The following is a 25,107-nucleotide window of genomic DNA, read 5'->3' as shown; positions in this document are numbered from 1 at the left end:
TCTTTCCCATTTAGCTGCCATTTCAAAATAATATGACTTGCCAGGGGACAGATATGACTCAGGAGACTGGTAATAGGATATAAAGACTTTGACCTGCGGGTCGCCCGTTCGAATGCCGCCAAGGTCGGCGGCAAGGGCAAAGATGTCGTTTGCGCGATGGTTATTTGGCCAAAAGATGCGATAGAGCCGTACCCAGCCCTGTTTGCGGTAGGGGCTGAGGGCTGGGCTGGACTCTGCTCCCATTTCAGGAGCACCCAGGGACCCTGCACCTCCCCACCTGGGTTTTGGGACCGGGTGGCTGCCCGCGGTCCCCTCCGGCTTATGAGTTTGCCCTCCACATTCTTCCTTTACCATCATGGCAGGGCCATGGTCTGCTCAGACTGGAAATGCTCTTAATTCTGCTCTTTTAGGGGCAAAGTGCCACAGCAGCATCTCCCCTCTGTGCTCCCTCGCAGCACAAAGGTTTTGCAGGACACGTGTGCCCTGTCCCCTTCATCACCCTGTCCCCTTCATCACCCTGTCCCCTCTTCTGCTCACCATCAACTTCCATGGTTTAGGTCGCTACTAACCCCATCCTCCACCACCACTGACCATGCGTATTTATCTCCTCGGTAACAAACCATCTTACTGAGTCACTTTGATTCCATGATTAATTAAGGTCTGCCTAGAATTGAGGTTACTCCCTGCAGTTGCACTTGTAAACATGGGCAGATTGATGTGTCCTGGCCATGTTAGGTGGTTGCTACCAGGCTGGGCGGTGGAGGGTTTGCTGCTCTCATCCAGACGGACCCTCGGGGCAGGAGGGTGTCTGAGCAGCCCCCACAAATCTGCAAACCGTGTCCTGGCTGCGTGAAGGAAACCTGTGCCGGGGAGCCATTAACATCAGCGGCTCTTGGGGCAGCTCAGGGCTGATGTTGACATGAGGTAGCAAAAGGTGCTTTCAATGCTGGGGGCGCTGGGGGGTACTGGGGGTGCAGCACATGGCTGCTCTGGGCCACAGCTCCCCTTGCACCCTGGTACACGCAGGTCCAGCTGCAGCAGAACTGCGGCCACTCCAGCATCTGCTCAGGGATGCAGGATGCAGCCGCCTTCGCCCACAGCACCGCTGCCCCCGGGGGTTGCAGCCCCCCCACTCATTAGCACACTGCCCTCCCCACCTGCTGGGCCAGCAGGGCGGTTTAATTGCTGTCGGCCTCATTAGCAGTGCCACCTTCTCACCATCCTCTCTTTAATTGCAGCCTCCCTCCTTCCCCAGCAGCTGCATGAAGTGCTTTGGGTGAGAACCCCCCCAGGGACCTGTTAAAAACAGCGTTTGGAGCCTTTCCCCCTTCCCATCCGTCTGAGCCCACGGCTGCAGCGCTGGGGCTGTGCTGGTTGTTCCTGCATCTACTGGAGATCGGCGTCGGTTCCCCGGCGCGTGTCCCCAAGCCACCAGCATCTGCAGGACCATCACCACGCTTTGCTGGCCCCCCTGGTTTTGGGGGAGCCGGCTTGGCTGCCCCAGCAACAGACACTCACAGGACTTTGGCAGCGGTTTAGCCAACATCCAGCCCGCTCTCCGTGTTTGGCTTTCACTAATCTGTTTGCCCACCTTTTTTTAAAATTATCTGCAAACAGGGTGTGTTCGTTGAATAACAGTGGTGCTGGGTAAAGGGAGCAGCGGGCGGGTGGTCTGTGCAAACAACATTTCTGCGCCCGCTCTGTACCTGCACCCAGGACCTATATTTCTCTATTTATCCAGCATTGATAATGAGATTCCACCCTCCTAACCAGCATCTGCATGCAACAGCACCAAAAGCAGAAGCGATTCCTGCTGAGTTAGTGTGTAAAAGCCTTTGCAATCATCTTGTGCTACAAATCTGAAGGAGGGTTTAAATACAAGGCTCTTTAATAAGATGAAAATAGCCCTTTCCCCACTGGTTTTTCTGCTTGCTCTTCCATGCTGTGGAAGCCTGAGGGTTGTGTCGGGGCCCGACTGTCTGCAAAAATCTGTCAAGGAAGGGACCAAAAGGGAAAAAAAGCTCTGAATATTATTATTATTTTACAAAGTGGAATAATTTTCCTTGCAATTCTAAAACCTTCAAGGAAAAAGCAATGTGCCAGTGGCCCAAGGAAGTGTTCTGCTTTTCTGCAGCAGCTTCTGTCTGACAATAGCGAAGCAGATGGGACAGATGGAGATGTGAGCGGCGACGTCCTCGGATGGCGAGCAGGACAGTGCAGCGGCACAAAGCACCGGTGTCCAGAAGGAAGCCCTGTGCCTCGGTGTGTGCAGCAGGAAAATGGGCACAATCCTATTCACCTGCCTCCTCCGGAGCTGGCTGTGGTGGTTGATTCATGTCAGGAGCTCAACTGGTGACTCCTGGATGAATGACGCTATATAAATGCAAAGCGTTATTAATATTTCATGTTGTAGTGAAAATGTACTAATGGGGCTTGTTCCTGGAAGATAAAGTGCTGCCATTAATACACCTCTGCCTCCCCAGCACCAAGGACTGGCTGGTTTTGGCTGGTGGAGGGTTCAGCCTTTGGTACCGAGCACACAATGTTCCGGGACCACAGAGCCGGGTTCAGCCCCATTTGCTGCTTCGGAGGGACCGATGGCAGCTCCCGCCTCTCGCTTCACCTCATGCTCTGATTTCCTCTGTCCTTATTTGTTCTTTTGTGCCTTCACCAGGTGTTTGCTGGGCAGACAGGGTTGATCTCTGCTCCGGCTCGGCCAGGCAGCCCTAACCAGTGTGATGCAGAGGGAAGATGTGCAGCCGCCCACCCTCTGCCCCCAGAGCGGGGGGCAAGGGCCGCAGAGGATGGAGGTGAGCTCTGCCTGGAGCCCAGCGCCCGCAGAAACTGCCCGGCGCATCTGCCAGCTCCCAAAGAGAGGGGGTTTTAACCCAGAAAGCAGCAAGCCTCGAGAGCCCCTTCAGACACTCGCAATTCTGGGGGTTCTTGGGGCAGAACCTCCCCCCAGCCCGGGGGTGCTGCTCTGAGCCCCTGGCACAGGGCGACACAGTCCCCAAGAATCCCCTTCCCTGCATAGACCAAACAGACACATTAAAGAAAAAAAGAGAGGGCTTATTTGCTTTCAAACTACAGAACTCTTCCCTGGAGCCATCCGCAAACAGTGGTAATTTACTTTACAGCTGTTTAGATTTGTTTCTCTACTTTTTTTCTTTTCAAACCCAGCAGAATTGCAAATGAAACGTGTGTTTGCTCCTCAAATGACTCCGGCTGTACCTGAGCTCTCACACCCCATGCGGCAGCACCCGCTCCTTGGACCCACACCCATCTGACCCCCACCCATCTGACCCCCACCCTTGCTCTGTGCTCCCCATGGCAGGTCATGGGCACGCTGGGATCTGCTGGAACCCCGTCCCTTCCCCCTGGGAATCTCCTCCTCGCTCCCAGGGATGACTCACACGGCACCGGTGCCTCTCGCACCGGGCGATGCGTTCCTGCCGCGGGCAAGCACCGACCGGCAGCACCGCCGGCCTCGGCACAGGGACGTCCTCCAGGTAAGCGGCACGAAAACGCGTGAGAACACCCCTGTGCTGCAGCCCCCAGCCCTGGGGAGGCAGCGCGGGGGCTGGGGAAGGTGCGTCTGCCGCTCGCCGCAGAGCCCGACGCAATGCCGGGGTGATGGGCACAGCTGGGGAAGGGGAAATCTGGGGTGTGCGTGTGTGTCCCTGGGGATCGCCCCGGTGGGACGGGAGCTGCTGGGTCTGCGGGAGGTACGTGCTGGGGGAGCGGGTGTGTTGCACAGGCCCTGCTGTGCGGAGCAGTGGGATCTGTTCACGTGTGAGTGCTGCCAGCACAGGGAGATTTGTTATTTTACTGATAGGTAAAGAGTTTAAGGGAAGTCGGTGCCAAACAGCCCTGGGGGTCTCGCTCGGTTGCAGCCCCACAGGTGCATTTATCCGGTGTGATGCAATCCAGGGTCACATCGGCTGCTCGGGGTCCTGGGGCTGGGACAGGCTGAGATCAGTCTGAGCTGATGAAAATTGGTTCTCATGGCTGCCCAGCCCCAGGTCAGCCCCTCGGCATTGCTGGGGCTGTGCAGCCCCCAGCTCCCCCGTGTCCCTGCTCCGTGGGGTCTGTCACCACGCTGTGCCGCGGCTCTGGGCGCGTGGGCACGGCCGGGTCGGTGCAGCGGGTGAGCGGAGGCGACGGCAGATTCCAGCAATGGGAGAGGACGTGGCGGTGGAGCCGCGGAGCTGCTGGGTGAGTCACACCCCAGCTGCTCCCATTTGCCTCTCTGCCTGGGCCAGACCTGGCAACGTAAGGAAAATTAATAACAAATACCTGGGTAACAGCGTGAGAGCTGTGGCACAGGATGGCAGAGCACTGAGCTGCACACGGGCCATGGCTGGCAGGGGCTGAAGGAGGCTTTGCCATGGCAGAACCAGCAAGTTCTGGTGGGGACCCGAAGAGGGGGACAGTGCCTAGTGGAGATGTCACCCATACCAGGTGTGTGCTGGGACACATCTCAGTGTGTGTCCCTGTGTGTGAGCAGAGGCCAGAGATGGTCCCCTCAGTGCTTGGGACCTCCTGCAGCTTGTTCATAGAACGGTTTGTGTTGAAGGGACATTCCCAGCTCGTCTCGTCCAACCCCTGCCATGACCAGGGACATCTTCACCAGCTCAGGTTGCTCAGACCCCCATCCAGCCTGGTGTTGATTCACTGTGACTGTATTTTCTCTCTCCCCCAGGCTCGCTAACAGGATCGGGGGACCATGAACTGGGGGGTGTTCGAAGGTCTCCTCAGCGGGGTCAACAAGTACTCCACAGCCTTCGGCCGCATCTGGCTCTCCGTCGTCTTCATCTTCCGCCTGCTGGTCTACGTGGTGGCAGCTGAGCGGGTCTGGAGTGACGACCACAAGGACTTTGACTGCAACACGCGGCAGCCGGGCTGCAGGAATGTCTGCTACGACCACTTCTTCCCCGTCTCCCACATCCGCCTCTGGGCTCTGCAGCTCATCTTGGTGACTTGTCCATCCCTACTTGTCATCATGCATGTGGCCTACAGGGAGGCCAAGGAGCAGAGGCACCGCGCGGCCAGCGGGGACGAGTGCCGCCGCATCTACCCCAACCCTGGCAAGAAGCGGGGGGGGCTGTGGTGGACCTACCTACTCAGCCTCATCTTCAAGGCTGGCGTGGACGTGGTCTTCCTCTACATCTTCTACCACTTGTACAGGAACTACACCCTGCCCCGCGTGGTGAAGTGCGAGCTGGCCCCCTGCCCCAACACGGTGGACTGCTTCATTTCCCATCCCACCGAGAAGAACATCTTCACCCTCTTCATGGTGGTCACCACCTGCGTCTGCGTCGTGCTGAGCATCATCGAGGCCGCCTACCTGATTGGCAAGCGGTGCCGCGAGTGCCTCCTGGCCGGCGGCAGGACCAGCCGGCGGCACAGCCGGGACTGCCAGCTCTCCCACGCCGACCCCGCGGACACGAGGGGACAGGTTTTCCATGGAGCGGACTACAAACCCCCCATGGCCTCCATCCCCCCCACGGCCTCCGCCCCCGACACGCTGCCCGAGGAGGAGGATCTTCCCTAGAGCTGCCCAGGGGAGCCAGGAGCCCACCCTGAGCCCTCCTCGTTGGTTTGGACCAGCCGTGGTGACAAACTGTCGGCCGGGGGCTCCGTTCTGCTGGGAGTCGGAGCAGCCCCTGGAGCTGAACCCAGGCGGTAGCTTTGGAGCTGAGCTGCAGCCAGGCGGGTGGGTTTGGGACGCCCAGGGCATTACGAGCTCTGTGCTGCCCGGGGAGGCGCTTGTCCTTGCGCTCAGCAAGCGAATGGCAAATCTCACCAGGCACCGGATGCAGGCGAGCGAGGAGGACATGTTAATTATCTCCCTGTAATCCCCGCCTTTAAAAAAATAAACGAATTCCTGATTTAAGATGCGCTGCTGGGCACAGCGGGGCACACCCAGAGGCACAAACAGTCCCGGCTGTGGGCTGCTGGGAACGGGCTGGGGCAATTTAAACACATCACGGGTTTTCAAAGCAGTTTGGGGGTGAGCGTGAGGTGCTGGATGGGACAGGCACCCTGAACCCCCCAGGAACCCCTCTCCCCATCCCTCACCCTCCGGAAGCCGCACCACAGGTGTCAGGGCCATCTCAGAAGGATGCAATCGTCATTAATAACCCTCATTAGCGGAGTGGGGACCGGAGCACGTGCTTGGTGTGTAGCCACCGTGGCGAAGCGCGGGGTGAGGATCTGGCCGGGCCGGCAGAGCCCGTCGTGGGCTGCGGCGCTTCCTGCCCAGCCGGAGAAAAACACCCCAGCAAAACAGCCGAACGAGGGCGAGGAAAAACACCCCAATCATTGATTAAACAATAACATTAAATGGCAGAATATAATCTTGTTTATTGCTGTAATATGTCGCGTTCTGCCGTGACTCAGGTGGCACCGCAATTTCTAAGGCCATCAACAGTAACTGAACATTAGCCGGGATGAATAATTAACAATAATTTCACGGCAAATGCACTTGTAAGTAACATTAACATTGAACATGCAGCTCGATCTGTTACTGGTTTCGCTTTATTTAGAGGGTGTGATTGTTATTTTTTCCATGCGCAGCGGCAGCTCCGGCACTCGCGGGCTCTGCAGAGGAAGCGGCACGAGGGGGTGAGTTTGGTGTCTGTTGAGGTAGGACAGACAGATGCTGAAACACAGATTCATTTCTTCCATCTCCTTTAAGTGAAGCCATTCTCATCTCTGTCCGTTCTTGCTGGATTATCCATTTGAACATGTTCTTTACTGAAGCCTTTAAGGTAGAGGATACAAGTTGTTCTCCGAGTACGAGCCATTGCCTCTGATTTAAAACGCTGGGGCTGGGCTGTTTGTTTTCAAGTAAGGCCGGCCCCATTGATCAAGGCTGCCCAATTAGCCAAATCCAGAGGTGTTCCCCAGCTGCAGGTGCTAATCACCACGGAGATGAGACCTAGAAAAACCACCCTGCCCAACCGCTCCACTTCTGCACATCAAAGCAGCAGCTGGAGCCGTTTCCCCTTGCGAGAGACCTGATGATCCAGTTGCCATTAGTTGTTGTGCTGCTTTAGCTCTCCCTGCAGAGCTCTGGTGTCTTGCACCATCCTGGTTGGGGATCAGCAGCTGCTGGCCAGACAAACAGACATGTTTGCCTCTTTTCCTGCTGTTTCTGTGCCCTGCAGCCCCTGGGACGCAGTGTCCTGGGCGAAGAGGCAGGACTGGCGTCGGTGGTAAAGCAGATAAACTGGGGGATGTCATGATAAAAGCTGAATATTTCCCAGACTTTGCGTCGTCATACAGGGGATTGCATTTGCTTGTGAGGTGCTCAGAAGCCCCCTGAATTTTGGGGAGAGGGGATTTAAAACAAAACCATCGCTAACTCCAGCCCAGCCGTGGATGTGGAGGGGTTTGTGTGTGCAGCAGCACAGGTCGGGGGCAGGCTCTCCTTCCCAGCGGGGACTTGTTTCTGCCCTGCCTGCAAAATGCCTGTTTGCTGGGAATTGAGAAGTTCCATGCTTTACATCCAAGGTGCTGGAGCGAGCGGCTGCCCCGGCTCCCAGGCTCCCATGACTCCAGGAGGTCCCCTCCTTGGGGACACGGCCCCGTGGGACAGCCGGGGCGGCTGGGATGCTGTGACGGGCAGGGAGCCGGAGATCAAAGGCCGGGTTGGGTCGCAGCCAAGTGCTCCCTCCTGCAATGCCCCATTTAAGACTATTTTAAAGAGATTTTTGAGGTTTTCCTGCTGGTTTGCTCTCTGCCTGCTCCGCTCCTCGTTTGTTTTCCCTTTATGGAGGAACCTGAGGTTCGGCCACTGGATGCCACGGGGTGTTTTTAGTGTTCAATTCTGACACCGGAGCCTTTCAGCTGTCACCCCACTGATCTGGAGCGGGGTGGCAGCAGGGTGACATGTCCCTGGAGCAGGGTGACATACCCCAGGCATGTACCTGAGGCTCCTCCAAGGGCTCCCTGGTGCCGAGAGCTGTGGAATCACATGGGCACCTTGTCCCGTGCCAGGGACGGCAGAGGGGGCGCAGGGACTTGCCCTTTGTTGGGACACCCAAACACCTGGCTCAGCGCTGCAAAACACGGGGTGTTTCCCTTCCCCACCCAACTGCCTTAGGGGAAACCTTCTGCCCGTGCCAAAAGGCACCTGAACTTTCTCGCCGTGGCCACGTGGCCTCTCCTGAAATGCCAGAATTCCAGGTGAGAGGCTGCTGGGGGTGTCCAGCCCCACTCTTCACCCAGTCCTGACGGGGTTTTACCGTAGGGCAGGGTACTGCTGCTTTTGCAATAACTCAGGTCTGCTGACAGTTCTCACCCTCTTCCCTCTCTCCTGGGTTTTTCATCTTGAAAGCCACAGCGCCTGGATTCCTGCCCTGCCGGCTCTTACGGCAGCATAGTTCAAATTCCTGCTCCTGCAAAGGCAGCTCCAGGATGTGGGGGGGTCCTGAGTGCCCACTTTGCTCTCGGACAGGATGAGGGTGCCTGTGCATGCCCCTCATCCAGACTCCCCCTGCTCTGCACCCCCAGGCTCCCACCAGGGGTTGCTTTGGCTCTCCTGGAGGGTTTCCCCAGCCCAGCAAACCCACACACACTGTTTGCCATCCTGGAGCCAAAATGCTCCGTGTCTGCCACGAGTGCAGGGAGCAAACCTCTCAGAGCATTGAGCACCCGGCGTGGCTCTTCAGCCATGTCCCCACAGGAGGGGTGGCCCCGTGTCTCCACGGGAGGGGTGGCCCTGGCGAGGCTCCGCATGGGACTCCGGGGTCAGGGAGTGCCTGGGAAAACACGGTGGTGTGCTGGGCCCTGGGGTGTGCCCGAGCAATGCCAGGAGAGCCTCGGGGCAGCCGGTAAACCACGGGCAAGCGGAAACGCATTCCTGCCCAGGCCATGTCTGCAGAGGCACGAAATGGGGCTCCTTGGGGGGAGAGGAACAGTCCCCTTAGGGACATATTCCAGGTCTCACAAGAGGCAGCTGGCAGGGGTCCCAGTGCAGGGGACCCTGCTGCTACGTTGTGGCACCCAGTCCATGCCACTCTTTGGGAAAGGTCTCATCCAGGACGCCCCGGTGTTGCCAGGGCGGTGGCTGCGGGTTGCTGTAGGTTGGAGATACCGATGAGCTGTTGCAAAACTATTACTAAGGCTAAAGCATTTAAAAAGTGGGTTATAATTGTGTAATTTGTAATTCTTAGCAACGATTGCTGGCCGCCCCGTATCTGGGGGACGGTGTAAGCCCAGAGCCGGTGCCTGGTCATGCCTGTGGTTGGCAGCGCCCGGAGCCACCGGTGCTGGGGACAGATCATCACCTGGCAGGAGCCCCTGGGGTTGTTTGCAGAGGAATCCGGCTCTGTTGATCTCGCTGCAGATTTGACCCACCTTTATTGTTCAATCCGAGCGTGTGTGTGCATGTGCGCAGGCAAGCACCTCTGCGGAGCTGTTTGCCAGACTCACCCAGTTACTGGGAACAGAACAAACTACTCTTCCCCTCCCCACACACACTCAGCACTGCAGACGAAACCTGGGCAGGCAGCAGGGCTGCAGACAACACAGCTGGGAAAGACCTTCTGAAAGGTTCTTGGATCCAGCCACCTCCCTCTGTCCCTGTACCGGCTGGGCAGGTATGTCCAGCATGGAGGCACAAGGGGCTCACGGGGCTGGTTGTGGGGGGAGGGACCCCACAGTGCCAACGGGGAGCTGGGTTATGGTGCATGAAGTGTGACATTGGGATCCCGCAGGCAGCACCAGGGTCCCTGGCCCATGGCGCTGCAGCCCCATGGGTGGCACAGCGTGGCACCCCAAGGAGCAGGAGCGGCCACCCCAGGCCTTGCTCCTCCATCCCACCGCCCTCCTTGGGGACTAAAAGAGGCTGGGACCCTCCCCAGGAAAATGCACAGCTGCGTTTGCACCCCAGGAGGGAGCCGGGTGCGTTGGGGCCCAACGCCCTGCACCCACGCGGGGCAGGACGGGCGGTGACGCAGCGGGCTGGCACGCCGGGGGCTGGCGAGGGTGCCGGGCTCGGCGGGAGGCAAAGCGGCGCTGCAGGCCGAGCCGAGCACACCGGGAGCACTGCCCCTGCTCTGCCTGGCTCCCCCCATACCGTACACCCCACCCCGGCACAGGGCTCAGCACGGAGCTCACACTCCCCGCTTCACCATGGGTCTATGGCTGGAGCCAGCGCTGGACTGAGACAGGTGGGTGCTGGGTGGGTGGGTGCTGGGTGGCATCACCCGCTGGCGAGGGGGCACTGGCAGCACGCAGGGGCTGTGGATGCCACCATTGGCACCAGCTTTTGGTTGAGGAGGGGAAAGCAGCACCTCTCCTAGTTTTAAAGCGAAGGGCTGGGCAGGAGCGTAGCAATTGCTCTCCACCCCGGCGAGCTGCCACGGGTTTGCTGGGGAGGAGGATCTCCCTGTTTCGGACAAGGCGGCAGGCAGAGGTGAGCAGGGCTGCACAGGGGCTGCCGTGGCCCCGGGCACACGCTGGCACAGGACCTGGATTGGCCCCGTGCACCTCAGCCACGGTCCTCGATGTATCCCCAGGTCAGCAGCGTGGGAGCAGCTTTGGGGCTTGCTGTGGGGTGTCCCCATCCAGAGACGGGCTTTGGGCAGAGCTCCAGGCTCTGCTCTTTCGCTGTAGCCCCAGGACACCTCACCGTGCTGCGCAGCCCTCCCTGGATAAGAGGACCCTGAACACCCATGTGCCATCGTGCAAGGAACCGCCATGCCCTGCGCTGAGCGCTTCCCAGCCCGCAGCCCCCGGTGAGCAGGAAGGAGCCTGAGCCTCGTCCAGGTACGTCTGGGAGGGCGCCGGGTCGGCAGTGGCTCCTGGGGAGTGGGAGGGTGACTGCACGGCAGCTCCTCACAAAACCAGACTAATTCTTGAAAAGAAGCTAAAAAAGTCTCCTCTGAGCAGCACTGATGCTCAGCTCTGTGCTTTGAGGGCTCGGCCCTGGGATCGCGGGGTGCTTTGCTCTGCTCTTCACCCCCACGTTACAAACCCCCCGGTGCTCCCATAGCAGCGCTGTGCATTACTCAAAGCCAACAATGCGGGGCCGGATCCAGCTTGATGTCCCGTACAGCCCTCTGTCAGCTTTATAGCCCTGAGTCAACAGCTACCAACTCACCTCTGGGTAGAAATCACCCGGGGTTTGTAAATCCAGGAGGCAGTAAAGCTCCGGGTCAGGCTTAGCTGTGCTCCTCTTCTCGCAGCACGGCAGCCCCAGGCTGAGCCGTGGAGCCGGTTTGGCCGGCGCGGGGCCGGGAGCCGCCGGCGGTGCTGCCGGGAGCGGGGTGCTGGCCAGGGCGACGTGGCGGTGACGGGCACAGACTCTCGCTTTCAGCAGCCCCAGCTCTGCCTGTGCTTGACCTGCCTTGGACGGCACCTGCAAGAGAGAAAACGGGTCCCTGGCATGTCCTGGCACCCCAGCTCTCCAGCAGCTGCTTCCCCTTCATCTCTCAGCATTAGCAAAGCATGGCAGACAGTTTAGCCCATCCTACCCATGAAGCTGAGGCTCAGGGAAGGCTGGGACCATCCCCTGCCAACCCCCTGTGCCCCACGGGTTTGCGCTGCCAATTGACACAAACATGCGTGGTCAGGCCAGGGACTTGGTGGCAGGGACTTGGCCAGGTGGCTCATCCCTTATGGCAAAACCTCCGTCAGAAGGAGGTGCAGAGAGGTTGAGTCATCCCCGACTGCCACCAGGAGAGTGTGGGGCTGGGCTTTACTGTCCATGCGTGGAATGGTCTCGCCACCCCAGATGAATGTAACTAGGTGGGGTAGAGTCTGGGAGGTCAATGAGCAGCAGAGATGAGTGACCTCAGTGCTGTCCCCCATCACTCTTCACCCGCCACTTCTGCTGCTGTTGCTCCAGGTTGGGTGACTTTGGCCCCCGCCAACTGCCATGGATTGGAAAACGCTCCAGGCGCTCCTCAGCGGGGTCAACAAGTACTCCACGGCCTTCGGCCGCATCTGGCTCTCCGTCGTCTTCGTCTTCCGCGTGCTGGTCTACGTGGTGGCGGCCGAGCGTGTGTGGGGAGACGAGCAGAAGGACTTTGACTGCAACACGCGGCAGCCGGGCTGCACCAACGTCTGCTACGACCACTTCTTCCCCATCTCCCACATCCGCCTCTGGGCCCTGCAGCTCATCTTCGTCACCTGCCCTTCCCTCCTGGTCATCATGCACGTGGCCTACAGGGAGGACCGCGAGAAGAAGAACCGGGAGAAGAACGGGGAGAATTGCCCCAAGCTCTACCCCAACACGGGCAAGAAGCACGGCGGGCTGTGGTGGACCTACCTGCTCAGCCTCTTCTTCAAGCTTATCATAGAGATCCTGTTCCTCTACCTCCTCCACAAGATGTGGGACAGCTTTGACTTGCCACGGCTGGTCAAGTGCACCAACGTGGAGCCCTGCCCCAACACTGTGGACTGCTACATCGCTCGGCCAACCGAGAAGAGAGTCTTCACCTATTTCATGGTCGGAGCCTCCTCCATCTGCATCGTCCTCACTGTCTGTGAGATCTTCTACCTCATCTTCAAGCGGGTTGTGCAGAATGCGCGGAAGTGGAAGAAGTCCGTCAAGCGCTCCGTCAGCTACAGCAAGGCCTCCACCTGCCATTGCCATCTCAAGACGGAGGAGAAGGACAACAAGTCCCAGACGAGGTGTGTGGCAGCCCCGCGGGCCTCAGCTCCCAACGTGACTGCTGTCTGACAGGGTGCTGGGAGGGAAGGAGGGCGGGAGATGTGTCCATGGATGGATGACCCCAGAGGTGGCCACTGGTGATGCCACCACCAGACTCTTCAGCCAGGACCTTGGTGGCTCTAAAGGGGAGGAGGACACATCTGTGGAATCTTTCCTGCTTGGGGCTGTGGGAAGGTCCCCAGGTGTCCCGGTGGTGTGGGCACAGTAGGTGGGTGCCAGCTGCCCATGGGTATTCCTGAGCCTGTCTGTTCTTTCCACAGAGCAGAGGAGCTGTGAGCTCGCCTGTCCCAGCCAGTTCACCTTCCCCTTGTCCCAGCAGCTTCTCAAGCCTGCGAAGTCCCCGAACCCCCGAGACTCAGCCCGTGTGAAAAATGACCAAACCAAACAAAGTAAAGCCCCCTGAGAGGGGCCCACGGGTGCCCGAGCAGACGCAGGTAAGGTGAGGGCAGCCTGGAGCTCTGCGGCTGCTCACGGTGATGCCCAGGGCTGGCGTGCCCGGCGTCCACCCGCTCCTCCCGGCTTGTCACGCATCGTTAGACTTTTATTCACCAGAACTGCACGCTGGCCCCCAAGGAAATCAAGGAGGCATCAGCATCAATTATTTACTAAACCTTGATAGATATTAAAATAAATAGAAATTATTTCCGTTTAATTTCTCCTTAAGCGGCGCTACATGGAGGGTCTGGCCAGCTGTGTTCCCAGCTCTGCTCGTGCTCCCCCAGCCCCACGAGCCTGCTGCGGTGTGCACTGACACTGCCAGGCTCCTGGCACTGTGAGAGGCCGTGACAGCGATGCCCACACTGCCAGGAGGGGGATGCGTGACGTGTCTCTGTGCCAAACATGGAGCAAATGCTTCCAACACGGCTGCTCCTGTGGGCACTCCTGTGTCACCCGGACAGATGCTCCTGCAGGTGGGACAGCACAAGGTGTCCCAACGGCCCTGGCACCAGCACAGGTCTGCTTTGGGACACCTGCACGGCTCGCTGGGGCTGTGGCTGAAGCCTGCACTGGGCATGGTCCTTGTGGGGTTAAGCAACATGGGAGCTGGCACATCCACAGGTGGGGGCAACTCTGGTTCCTTTGTGGTTCTGGAGCAGCTCTCCAGAGGTGATCAGTTCCACTCATCGAGGGCTGGAGGGGCACAGAGCATCACTGGGGACAGGCACCAAGAGGGGGGCCATGCCACTTCGGCAGCCACAACGCAGGGTGGTGAGACGGGGAGGCAGTATTCATGGGGACTGGCTGGGAGACGGGCACTGGGCTCCGCAGCACCCTGGCGCCACAGCGCGGGGTGGCACATGGATGTTACCTGAAGGACGGTAAGTATTTTATATTAAATATAGCGATGCTGTTCTGGCTCAGCACCAGCACTGTCTGTGAGGAGGAAATGCCACGTCTCAGTGCGAGAGAGACGGCAGCTCCCAGTTGTGTGCGCACTGGCCTAGTTTCTGATGTCAGCAGCTCAAGCCCCCCAGCCCTGGCTGGACCCACACAGCCCATGCCAAGTGTGCCAGCCCTTTGCGGCCACTGCAGGACAATGAGGGGGGTACATATGAGCCAGCAGGATTTAAGCCTGTGCACCAAATATCAACATCTGTTCACCCCTCCTTGTTGCGGTGGCTCCGCACCCCTAGACAGCAAAGCTCCGCTTAAACCCGGGTGGCGGGTCCCTGCCCCCGGATCCCTGGCGCAGCTCAGCCTGGCGCCGGGGCAGCTCCGGTGTGGCTCCAGTGCGGCTCCGGTGTGGCTCCAGCACCACCCAGCGCCCGCCGCGCCGCACGGATCCGCGGGGGGACCCGCCGAGCCTCCCCGGGGACACTCCACCCGCATCTCCCCGGCCCTGCCTGCCCTGGTGTCCCCCCCCGCGCCCGCGATGCGGCCACCAAAAGCGCGGTGGCTTTAGGGGTGAGCCCAGCGTCCCACCCGTGGGTTCGGGCACCCCGGGCAGTCCCCCGCCTGCTCTGCCCGGTGGCGGAGCCGCAGCCGGGAACGAGAGGGCAGGGAAAATCGGGCTTTCCACCGCCCCCCACCGGCTTCGGCCCCGGCTGTCCCGGTTGTTCTCGTGTCCCGGCTGTTCCAGCTGTCCCCGCGTCCCGTGGCTCCCTGCGTCCCGTGGGTCCCCGCTGTCCCGGGGGTCCCGGCCGGGCGGTGCTCCGCGGACCCCCCGCCCCGCCGGGACGGCCCCCTCGGGCGGGGGCAGCGGGGCGGCCCCGCACACCTGGGACACGGCGCTAAGCCCCGGCCCCCCGTTTCCTGCCCGCGCTCCTCCCCCGGCTCCCCCGGGCCCCGAACGGCCAGAGCCGACCGGCCCGGCCCGGCCACTCACACCCAGCGCGGCCCGAGCCCGGCGGGACGTGCCGGAGCGGAGGAGGTGAGTGAGCGGGACCCCCGGGCACCGCTTGGGGACACTGTTCTCGGGGACACTGTTGACGGGGACACCCCCACCGCTGGCACCCACTTTCTACTCAGGACACACCCTCACCCCACCACGGCTAGGTGTGTCCTTAACGGCCCATCTGACACCTACGCCTCCCTAATTAGCTGATGATAATTAGGGGCGAAGTTGTTTTCTCTCTCACAGCCTGCTGCAGGGCTGAGCTCCCGCCGGGGGATGCGGGCTGAGCTCGCCGGGGTGAAACTGAGACACCCCGGAGCAGGATCGGGTCCGTATGCGGTGAGTGTTCTCGGGGATCCCCCGGCCGGGAAAAGCCCTGAGCAACGAGGAGAACACTGGGGCGCTATCGCCCCACAGCAAAGGAGCTGGGTGGGGACTGTCCCACCGGCTTGGGGTGAGCTCTGAATGGGTGTCAGGGCGGCGGCTGAACCGCGGGGGTTTGCGCTTCCCCTCCTGTGACCCCGTTGCTCACTGTCCTTCGGTAAAGCCGGGGCAGGGAGCTGTAGGAGAGCAAGTCTGGGCTGGTCCTCCCCCAGGGCAGCCCCAAACCACCTGCCAGTGAGCTCTTTGCTGTGGGCTGTGTCCTGGGAGGCAGTGACAGCCACAAAGTGCTGCGGGCTGGGTGCTGCTGTGGGCAGGCAAATCCCTGAGCTGCTTCTTTCCCCCCAGCACCATGTTTCTTCACTGGGCAATGGGGTGTAGGAGGAGAGTTTCTGGGCTCTGAAATCCTGCCTGGCTCCCTCCCGCAGTGGGGGATGCTCCTTGGTGGGTTTGCTGGGACCGACTGCAGAGCAGCTGTGTCCCAAGAAAGCCTGGGTTTAGGTAGCCCTGTCTGCACAAACAGAGAATTGACTTGGCTCCTCTCCCCTCTTCTCTCTGCTGGCAGAGGCATCTTCCCTAGAAGATGGGCGACTGGGGTTTCCTAGAGAAACTTCTGGACCAGGTCCAGGAGCACTCGACTGTGATCGGGAAGATCTGGCTCACCGTGCTCTTCATCTTCCGCATCCTCATCCTGGGCTTGGCTGGGGAGTCCGTCTGGGGGGACGAGCAGTCGGATTTTGTGTGCAACACCAAGCAGCCGGGCTGCACCAATGTCTGCTATGACAAAGCTTTCCCCATCTCCCACATCCGCTACTGGGTGCTCCAGTTCCTCTTTGTCAGTACCCCAACCCTGATTTACCTCGGCCACGTTGTCTATCTCTCCCGGAAGGAGGAGAAGCTGAAGCAACAGGAGAGCGAGCTTCGGGCTATCCAAAGCAAGGACCCGAAGATCGAGCAGGCCCTGGCAGCCGTGGAGAAGAAGATGTCCAAGATCTATGTGACTGAGGATGGGCGGCTCAAGATCCGAGGGGCACTGATGTGGACGTACATCATCAGTGTGATCTGCAAGAGTGTCTTTGAGGCTGGCTTCCTCGTTGGCCAGTGGTACCTGTACGGTTTCTCCATGGTGCCCCGCTACGTGTGCAAGAGGGACCCCTGTCCCCATCAGGTGGACTGCTTCATCTCCCGCCCCACTGAGAAGAGCATCTTCATCATCTTCATGCTGGTGATGGGGCTGGTCTCCTTAGTCCTGAACCTCCTGGAGCTTTTCCACCTCTGCTGCAAGAACCTGCTCAACAACGTCAAGAAGGTGCCGGTGCCAGCTGGCCCGAGCCCGGACACCTTTGCCAATGACATGGCCTCAGGTCCCTACGTGCCCAAGCACTACCCCTTCCTGCCCATGGCCGAGAGCCACACAACATCCTACCAGGCCTACAACAAGCTCTCCAGCGAGCAGAACTGGGCCAACCTCCACAACGAGGAGAACCTCGCACTGGTTGGCAGCAGCAGAGCCCTGTCCAACCCCTACACCCCCAAGGGTCCCGATGCCCCCACCCCAGAGGAGAAGCTGTGCAGCCGGCCAGGGAGCTCAGCCTCCAAAAAGCAGTATGTCTAGTGCTGAGCTGGCCCTGGCCAGCTGAGGGGACCGTCCTTGGTCCCTTGTGCCTGCAGAAGTGCTGGCCACGGGCAGGCAGCCGCCTCCTGCCCATATGGACAAGCTGCGCTCACAGAGACCAGCCTGCCCCTGGGACGTGATGCTCGGGAGCGGAGCCTCCACTCTCTCCTGTTTTCCCCACAGACCCTGCAAGGAAGGAAACTGCAGAAAGTTCCCCGGGACGGGCTGTCCCGCGCCATCGTGGGAAAGGGACAAATCCCTGGGGCCGTGTGGCTGGGAACAGGCTGTCCCTGAGGCTGCTGCACCTCGCGAGCCGCGGCTTGGCCGGACCCTGGGGCTCGCCGGAGCCCACGCCGGGGTGAGAGCCGGGCGTGCGGCCGTGGGAAGCCGCTCACTCGCCTCCAGCCTCGGCACGGAGCGGGCTGAGCCCCGTGGGGCTGGGGCAGTGCTGCCGGATGGGTCCTGGCCACCAGCCCCGTCCTGTTCCCATGACCCTGTCACAGATCCAGCAGGGCCAGCGGCTCCTGCTCAGGGTTTGCCACAGGAGCTGCCCCCTTCCCCTTGGGGCAGGGGAGGGTTAAGCCAGCGGCAGCTCTGGGCCAGGGCCCTGCGGTGACCAGCACATCCCGATGGCTGCAGGGTCACTGCTCCGGTGACCCAGGAGTGTGACTCCCCCCTCGTCTCCTGGCCCTGGGCCCATTCCCATGTCATGTGTGCCTCTAAGTTATTTTTAACCTGCTGGCCTGAGCAAGGAGCTTTCTGCCTTAAAGGTGCAGTTATGCAGGGGATTTGGGGAGCCACGGCCAGGCACCCCTGAGCCCTGTGTTTCTTTGGGAAGGAATTACCCCAGCAACGGCTGGATTGGGGGGTTATTGGTTTTATTACTTTGCACTAGTCATCTCCTGCGGGCTGAGGTGCTGAGGGGATGGAAGAACCAACTGCTGCCGCACAAGGAGTCACCACAATTTCCCCAGCCCGTGGATGCTGTGAAAGGGGAAAGTCCTGCTGTGACCAAGGGGCTGTGGGTCCTGCGTGACCTGAGTGTCAGTGTGGGGATGGGCACTGCCCTCAGTGCCGGTTCCTTTCCCCCAGCAGACTCAGCGTTGCATCTTGTTGAATAAAGTTGGATGAATGAAAAGAGGTGAAGCGTGGTGTGACTGTGCCTGCTCCAGCCCTGGCTGTGTCGGGGAGCGGGGGGTGAGGGTTGGGGCTGAGCGAGGGGGAAGCTGCTGTCCTGTGGGTGATGGGGGGTGTGAAGGGGAGTGTGGGCACCCGCTTGTGCTGCTGGTGCCACCCACCATCGAAGCACAACCCTCCCTGCTCTTCTCCTGGAGAACAGGAGCTGAGGGGAGATCTTCTGATCTCTGAGCTGCCTGAAAGGAGCTTGGAGCCAGGGGGGTCGGGCTCTGCTCCCAAGGAACAAGCACCAGGATGAGAGGAAACGGCCTCAAGTTGCGCCAGGGGAGGTTGAGGTTGGATCTGGGGAACAATTTCTTCCCCAAAGGGCTGTGGGGCATTGGAACAGGCTGCCCAGGGCAGTGCTGGAGTCACCATCCCTGGAGGGTTGGACGGATAGAGATGAGGTTCTCAGGACATTGGGCAGTGCCAGGGGTGGGTTAATGGTTGAACTCCATGATCTTAAGGGTGTTTTCCAACCAAAATGATTATGCGATTCTATAGTGTCCTGTCCCCCTGAGCCTGACCTCAGCCTAGGGACTTGTCATGGGCCCATCAAGGCACAGGTGGTCCAAAGCCGAGCTCAGTCCTTCTCCCCCTGCCCTGGCTCTGCCACAGATGAACACAGTGGAGGTCGTGGAGCCACTCACAGCTGCATAATAGGTGGAAATGAGCAGATAAAGGCACACAATGCGGCTGGGGCTGGTGTTTAGTTTCTCCAGCCAAGCAGCCCAGGGCTGAGCCTGCTCTCGGCCCAGGGCCTCTTCAGCAAGGGTGGGACAGACTAAAAATACCCTGGAGAATATGAAATATGGGTGATACGGGGTGATATCGCTGCCATCGGCCACTGGAGGAAGCGAAGAGGGAGGCACCTGGCCCTGCTGCTCTTGGTGCAGTGCCTGGGCTGGCGGCCAAGCGCGTCCTTGACTCCTGTCCCTGCTGGGGATGGGGGGGCTAAAATCCCCCAGGGTGGGGGGCTGGTGCCCTCGGCCCCCCCATACCCAACATAGGAGTGCAGATCCCCTCTGGAGGTCCCCTGCCCTCTCCCACCAGCTCTGCAGGGCCCTTGCCTTCTCCCACCTTCACCCAGTGGGGACCGCTTGGGGCACCCCAGTGCAATGGGGGGCACAGCCCAGCTCCCCCCAGGCAGCAGCAGAGCTGCCCATCCCCGCAGTGCTGCGGTTCGCTGGGGAGAGGAGCCGGCACACTCCAGGGGGGAAATGCCGCTGTGAAAGGTAACGGTGCAGCCACGCCGTGTGTTTACCGTCGGCAGCGCGTCCCCACTCATGTCCCCTCTCCTGGGCTGATATTTTTGTTGGCACCAGGGGAGCATCACGCTTTTCCGAACGGCCGTGCAAGGTGGAAAACAAGACGGCCGAGACCCCCCTCGCCTGGACACGGTGCCCGGCCGTGGGCTCTGCGCAAACACAGCTCCGCGTCCCGCTATTGTTCCCGTGTTGTGACAAGGCGGCTCAGGGTGGCCGGTGTGACCCCACAGTGCCGGGACCTGCCCGTGGCACACGCCAACAACAACAGCGAGGGGCTCACCTGCGCCGTGGGGCCGGGGAGGGGGTGACAGCAGGGTCGGTGCTGGCAGCAGCCCCCCCAGAAGGTGGGTGGGTGGCCCTAAGGCAAATAAAAGTTTGCAGCTGATAAGGGCTCGGGCTGGCCCGGCAAAGCCCTTTGGCACAGCCCGGGGACAGATAGCGGCCGGCCAGACACGCACGGGCTTTCTCACACCTCCGCGCTCCCTCCTGAGTAAACAGGCCCCTCCGGTCCCTTTCTGGGAACAGTACCCGCTGTCCCAAACCCAGCCCCATACCGTGATGCTGAGCGTGGTGTTGGCACGGGCAGGTTGGAGGCTGCGGTGAGAGGCTCCCCATGGCAGACCCAGCTTTCAGATAATGGGCAGCGAGCACAGCCCCGAGTACATGCCTGCCCCACAGCCATGCAGGGAGGTTCCTGCCTTCTTCCCAGTTAGGACCAGTCCGTGCTGGGCTCCCCCTGCACTATCCTGCCCTGGGCTGGGGAAGAGGAGCTGTGAGGGCTGCCACGACGTGTCACACCTGCAAGGCTTTCCCCAAGGCACTGGCCAAGAACCCGGGAGTTTATTTTTAAGCTTTCCCAGCGTACAGAAAATAGCAAGTGTCTAAATCTGACCCGCGTGCAGGAAGAGCCGCGGCGGGAGCAAAACCACAGCTGAGAGGGGAGGAAGGGCAGAGGTCTGGGCAGGGGGACACCAGTTGGGACCACAGCACAATCCCCTCGTCCCGCTGGGGACCCCCCAGTGCCCAGGGCTCTGCCAGCAGCTTCCCAGCACCCCATTTCCCCAGGGCCAGGGGGAACAGACACCGGCAGGAGCATCGTCCTGGGCCAGGCATGGACCCTGCGCCCCAGCACCTGCTCTCCAGGCAACGCCAAACCGGGTCCAATCCTGTCCTTACCAGCACCACTGCCAGCAGTACACCATGAAGGAAAAGCAAACCCCAAATGGGTCCCCTCCTCCACCAGGCCCGTCCCGGTTATATTTAGCCCTCCATGCACGGGCACGGCAGACAATGTGGCCCTGTGTGAGAACCGCGGGCGGGAGGAAACGCGCTCAATAGCCCCGACAACTTCCCGCATCCTGACATTGTCGCTCCCCTCTGGATGCTTCCTCGCATGGAGGCAGCGGGAGTGCAGAGCTCAGCACCCTGTGCCCACCTCAGGATGGGTCCTGCTCCCGCCAGCGGCTCAGAGCATCATCCCAATGCAGCACTGGGAGGGCAGAGGCTGCTATCCGTGGAGTTGAGGGGTTTTCCTGGCACAGGGAGGCTGATTTGGTCTAAAAACAAGGAGCCGTGGTGGCCCAGGGGTGCTGGGGATGGAGCCCTGAGCTGTGGCTGCAAGAGGCTTTACCGAGCAGGAGGGAACGTGTCCTGCTGTACCTGTCCCCAGCCAGGGCTTGGGGAAATGCCTCGAGATGCAAACCAGAGCTGTTCTTCGCGCATAGCACAACAGGGCTTTTGGTGGTAACAGAAGTGAGACGGGGAGGTTGGGAAAGGACTCGGCTGCACTCAGGGAAAGGGCAAAACCAGAGCCTGGGAAAAACAGCCTCAGTTGGTTGGGACAGGGGAGGGCACAGATGTCCCCAGGGGCTGCGGGGGACACACAGGGAGATGTGCCATTTGCTCTCCAGGGCAGCCAGATGGAGCACTCTCTGTGTCCCCAGTCTGTGGGGACTGAGCCACTCCAGGATGGGACACAGAAGTGTGAGTCCCCACGGGCCCCAGCATTCCCCTCCAGCCCCCCGCACCGCTCCACTCCTCCTCAAAAATTGACCCTCTGGGCCTCACAGCATGGGGACCGGTGGCTCTGAGCAGCCCCTGTGCCAGCGCGGGGTCACAGTGTCCCCAGCCCCACGCAGCTGGGGCATCCCTGCTCTGATCTAACCGGACGTCCGCCGTGGCTGTCCAGGTGTGCTGAGCTGTGCTGAGTGGCCCGGGGGGGCTCTCAGGGCCCTTCCCGAAGCCAGACAAGCCCTGGTATGATGCTCGCTGCAAAATGAGCCTGGTGTGGGACTCCCAGCGTGGGGACAGGCTCCCCCGGCTCGTGCAGCCCCGGTCGTGCCGCTGGCACGGCTCCTTGCCATGCTCCCACTGCAGCGCCGGGTTGTACCGGATTACAAACACTCTGGACCAAACCAAGGACTTGCACTTGAGCAGTTCGCAAAATCTCGGGAAGTCGGGTTTTTTTGCCATAATGGTTTATTCAACAAAGCTTCCTCTCCCTCTTCATGAGCCACTGTGGCTGCTCACCCCAGCCCCGAGTGCTCACCGGCTCCTATTCTTGTCCAGCCGGTGCTTCCCAGGCAGCACATTGTTGGGATTCAATGGGAGGAAGGGTGGGTTTATGGCACCGAGGGTTTAGGAGAAAGGCAAGTGGTCTGTGGTAAGAGGCTTCACCCCTGCCTCAGTGCCTGCAAGGGATTCCACGGCCCCGCAGCAACGCTGGTGTCCGCTGTGGGGATGGATGAGAGTCCTCAGATGCACAGAAACCAGTTGGAAACACAGTGGGACCAGTAAGGCAGCCATGGTGGAGTGGGGCAGGGGCTGCTCAGCCAGGTGCCATCGGTATCCGTGCAGCAGCTGTCGGGGCTCAGCCCTTCCCGAGGGCCCGAGCAGCCCCCCCGACCGGCACTGTGTGGGCCCAGGGGAGGAAACGGGGCAGCGAGGTCCCGACAAAGCCCAATTGTGCCCAGCCAGCCCTGGGAACAGGCAGATCAATGGGCTATAAACAGTCGAGGGAGCCGCTCCGTCGCAGGGTGAACAAAGGGGTTTCGGAAGACGTTTCCGAGCTGGGTCCAGCTGGTCCCAGCTGGGGGAAGGGACAGGATTGTTCCCACCCGGGCGCACAATAGGGAACAGCCATTGTCCCGTGTCACCCCACAGCCAGGCTGGAAAGCAGGAGGCCAAGGACAGGGAGTAGCTCAGGGGACAGTGCCAGGCTGCCAGGGGTACAGGGGCAGTGGTACAAGAGGTGCTGTGAGCCCTAGTGCAGGAGATGACAGAGGGACAGGGCTGGGACAGCCTTTGCACCACCCCGAGACTCCTCCTGCACCTTCTAACCCAGCCTGAGCTGCTCTCACGCACCGCGATGGCAAAGGCCTGAGCATTCCCGGCAGTGCCGCTGTGAGCCCGGCTGCAGGGCAGCGATCCAGCCCCGGGACAGCAGGTCGGGAGGTAAACACGGCCGGGCAGCGCGGCAGGAAAGCTGTCAGCGAGCAGGAGCTGGCCCTGAGGAAGCAGGACGGAGCGACGCAGAACGCTGAACTGGCTGCTGACCTCAGGGCTTTGCAGCAGACATGACAGATTTATCATCCCCCGGAGGGGAAGGCTGGGCCGGGGCAGCAGTGAGGGCTCACTCAGGCACCACGGGAAAAAACAAGCTGGGAGGCAGCGATAACACCGGTTGTGGCCACTCGGCCCCAGCACGCTGTCGGCAGAGAGCAGCAGCAGCTACTGGCTGGCCCTGCTCAAGAACTGCTCAACTGTCCCGCTATGCTGGTGACACCTGAGGCTGGAAGGGACACCATCCACTTGTCCCCAGTGCTTGCTGCCTGCTCAGCGGTCCAGCAAGACCCCCCACCTCCTGGGCCCCCACCCAGCGCTGCCACAGCCCTTCTTGTCTAGATAAGGAGGTTGACAGGAAGCAGACGACGTGACCAGGGGAGCCGGGAGGAATTTCGGTGCCTCCCCCTCCTTCCTGCCCGTCACTCTGTGCCCGCCGTGCCAGGCCCCTGGGCCAGGCGAGGTCACTGCCCCACCAGGGATAATGGTGAAATTTCTCCCATTGCAGAACGGGCTGCTTGTTGAAAACATGGGGAGCAGAAACACGCTCTGAGCCAGGTGTTGATGCAGAAGACAGAGAGGCCCAAGGACTGACAGAAGTTTATTGTGGCTGTTCCTGTACAGGGCAGAGATCTCCCCATTCTCTACACACCAGTCCAAAGCCACCACCACGCTCAGAGAACCACAAAGCAGGGCCAGGACATCCACCTCCCACTGTCCTCCTTCCTCGCTGTGAAGCTTGGGGACGACGCAGACAGCAGTTCCCTGGAGATCTGCACCACTGCACAGGGTGTGATGTGTTAGCGTGGTGTGTGATCAGGGTTTGCAAAGAGCCATGGGAGAGCTGTAAGGACAGAAGGTCCTCCTGCCCCCGGCGGTTAGCCTGACCCCCACCCCATGTCACTCAGGTCCAAGTGTCTTCTGTCTTCACACCATAAAAGAAACCAAACCTTGAGAGACATGGGTGCAACCAGGTTGAGAGGGCTCCACGGTTCAGGGGTTGTGACAGATTGATGGATTTTGGATCTGCTCCCTCTCCAGTGCCCGGCTCCCTGTGCCACACAGGAGCTCTGGCTGCTGCGTCCTGGATGCATCCGTGGGGCAGTTAAACCCCCACCCTCCAGAGGGCCCTGGGAGCATGAGGAGCAGCAGTGGTCACGGTGCATCGCCAAGGTCCAGGCCAGTGCAGGAGGGAGGCTGGGGGAAGCTGTGCAGGTGACACGGGAGACCCCGGGGACAGTCCCTCCAGGGCACCATCTGCCCCAAACCCGCCATTAACTCTTTTCCGGGCGGTTCCTGTTGAGCACGGCCCGAGGGGCAAACTCCAGCTTGTCCTTCAGGCTCACCACCTTGGTCAGGTCCTTGCCCGCGATCTCCTCCAGCTTGCGCTCCTCCCGCTGCTCCGAGATGCTCTTCTCCTCGGCGGCGGGCGGGGGGTCCCCGCGGAGCAGCCGCTCCAGCTGGTGACCCACCAGCCCCACCACGAAGGCCACCGGGAAGGTCACGTACGGGGCCTTGGAGCGCACGGCTGCCCAGAGCACGGACCACATGGCGCCGGGGGCTGCGCCTGGCGGGGGCGAAGTACGGCGGTCACCAACCGGGCCCGGCCCCCGCGGCCTGAGGGCCCGCAGCGCCCGGAAGAGGCTCCGGCGGGCAAGGCCGCAGTGGGCGGGTCGCAGAGGGGACTCAACGCTGATCCACAGGGAACTGGGACTCAACCAGGACCCGGCCGGGACCCCCACGGGGCTCCCCCGGAGCCGGAGCCGCCGCCGGAGCCGCAGCGAGCCCGGGGCGGCCCCCCTCACCTGGGCCCGGCCGCCGCCGCAGCCACGCCCCTTCCGGTCAGCGGGGCGGGTGGGACAGCGCGCCGTCAGGCGGCCCCGCGGGGCGGTGCTGCCCCCTGGCGGACGCTGCGGAGATCGGCGGCGCTGGAGGAGCGGGCGGGGCTGGGGGACCCGCGGGGAGACACGCGGGGAGACCCATGGAAGGAGACATGGTGAGAACCACGGGGGAAACCCACGGCCAGAGCTAGAGGGAGACACCCTCCGAGAGACCCACGGGGAGACTTCGGGGGAGAAACTTC

General features: G+C 61.0%; 4 protein-coding genes across 7 annotated transcripts; 3 read left to right on the top strand and 1 right to left on the bottom strand.

The window, feature by feature from the left end:
- Positions 1-1,181: 1,181 nt before the first annotated feature.
- On the top strand, positions 1,182-6,570 carry LOC136112540 (gap junction beta-5 protein-like). Of its 2 annotated transcripts, XM_071799152.1 has the most exons (3): positions 1,182-2,262; positions 2,675-3,509; positions 4,703-6,570. In XM_071799152.1, the coding sequence occupies exon 3, from the start codon at positions 4,727-4,729 to the stop codon at positions 5,552-5,554; it is 828 nt and encodes a 275-aa protein (XP_071655253.1). In that variant the 5' UTR covers positions 1,182-2,262; positions 2,675-3,509; positions 4,703-4,726; the 3' UTR covers positions 5,555-6,570. The 2 variants fall into 2 exon arrangements, with proteins under 2 accessions (XP_071655253.1, XP_065713361.1); XM_065857289.2 differs by lacking the exon at positions 1,182-2,262 and having other exon boundaries at positions 2,476-3,509.
- Positions 6,571-9,484: 2,914 nt separating this feature from the next.
- On the top strand, positions 9,485-13,340 carry GJB3 (gap junction protein beta 3). Of its 2 annotated transcripts, XM_065857210.2 has the most exons (4): positions 9,485-9,608; positions 10,530-10,779; positions 11,861-12,648; positions 12,949-13,340. In XM_065857210.2, the coding sequence occupies exons 3-4, from the start codon at positions 11,891-11,893 to the stop codon at positions 12,962-12,964; spliced, it is 774 nt and encodes a 257-aa protein (XP_065713282.1). In that variant the 5' UTR covers positions 9,485-9,608; positions 10,530-10,779; positions 11,861-11,890; the 3' UTR covers positions 12,965-13,340. The 2 variants fall into 2 exon arrangements, with proteins under 2 accessions (XP_065713282.1, XP_065713281.1); XM_065857209.2 differs by lacking the exon at positions 12,949-13,340 and having other exon boundaries at positions 11,861-12,858.
- A 1,511-nt stretch (positions 13,341-14,851) lies between these two features.
- Positions 14,852-18,157, top strand: GJA4 (gap junction protein alpha 4). 2 transcript variants are annotated; one of them, XM_065857320.2, is made up of 2 exons: positions 14,852-15,059; positions 15,970-18,157. In XM_065857320.2, exon 2 carries the CDS (start codon positions 15,988-15,990, stop codon positions 17,017-17,019), a length of 1,032 nt encoding a protein of 343 aa, XP_065713392.1. In that variant the 5' UTR covers positions 14,852-15,059; positions 15,970-15,987; the 3' UTR covers positions 17,020-18,157. The 2 variants fall into 2 exon arrangements, with proteins under 2 accessions (XP_065713392.1, XP_065713393.1); XM_065857321.2 differs by lacking the exon at positions 14,852-15,059 and adding an exon at positions 15,088-15,362.
- A 5,455-nt stretch (positions 18,158-23,612) lies between these two features.
- Positions 23,613-24,863, bottom strand: SMIM12 (small integral membrane protein 12). The gene has a single exon (XM_065857381.2). The coding sequence runs from the start codon at positions 24,572-24,574 to the stop codon at positions 24,299-24,301; it is 276 nt and encodes a 91-aa protein (XP_065713453.1). The 5' UTR covers positions 24,575-24,863; the 3' UTR covers positions 23,613-24,298.
- Between the last annotated feature and the right edge of the window lie 244 nt (positions 24,864-25,107).

The sequence above is a fragment of the Patagioenas fasciata genome, chromosome 25 (genome assembly GCF_037038585.1).
Source record: "Patagioenas fasciata isolate bPatFas1 chromosome 25, bPatFas1.hap1, whole genome shotgun sequence".
NCBI classification, from domain to species: Eukaryota; Metazoa; Chordata; class Aves; order Columbiformes; family Columbidae; genus Patagioenas; species Patagioenas fasciata.
Note: the sequence above shows the minus strand (reverse complement) of the source record. Positions and strands in the feature narration are given on the sequence as shown.

Coding starts and splice junctions, on each gene's coding strand:
- LOC136112540 (XM_071799152.1), top strand. CDS start 4,727: ATGAACTGGGGGGTGTTCGAAGGTCTCCTCAGCGGGGTCAACAAGTAC.
- SMIM12 (XM_065857381.2), bottom strand. CDS start 24,574: ATGTGGTCCGTGCTCTGGGCAGCCGTGCGCTCCAAGGCCCCGTACGTG.
- GJB3 (XM_065857209.2), top strand. CDS start 11,891: ATGGATTGGAAAACGCTCCAGGCGCTCCTCAGCGGGGTCAACAAGTAC.
- GJA4 (XM_065857320.2), top strand. CDS start 15,988: ATGGGCGACTGGGGTTTCCTAGAGAAACTTCTGGACCAGGTCCAGGAG.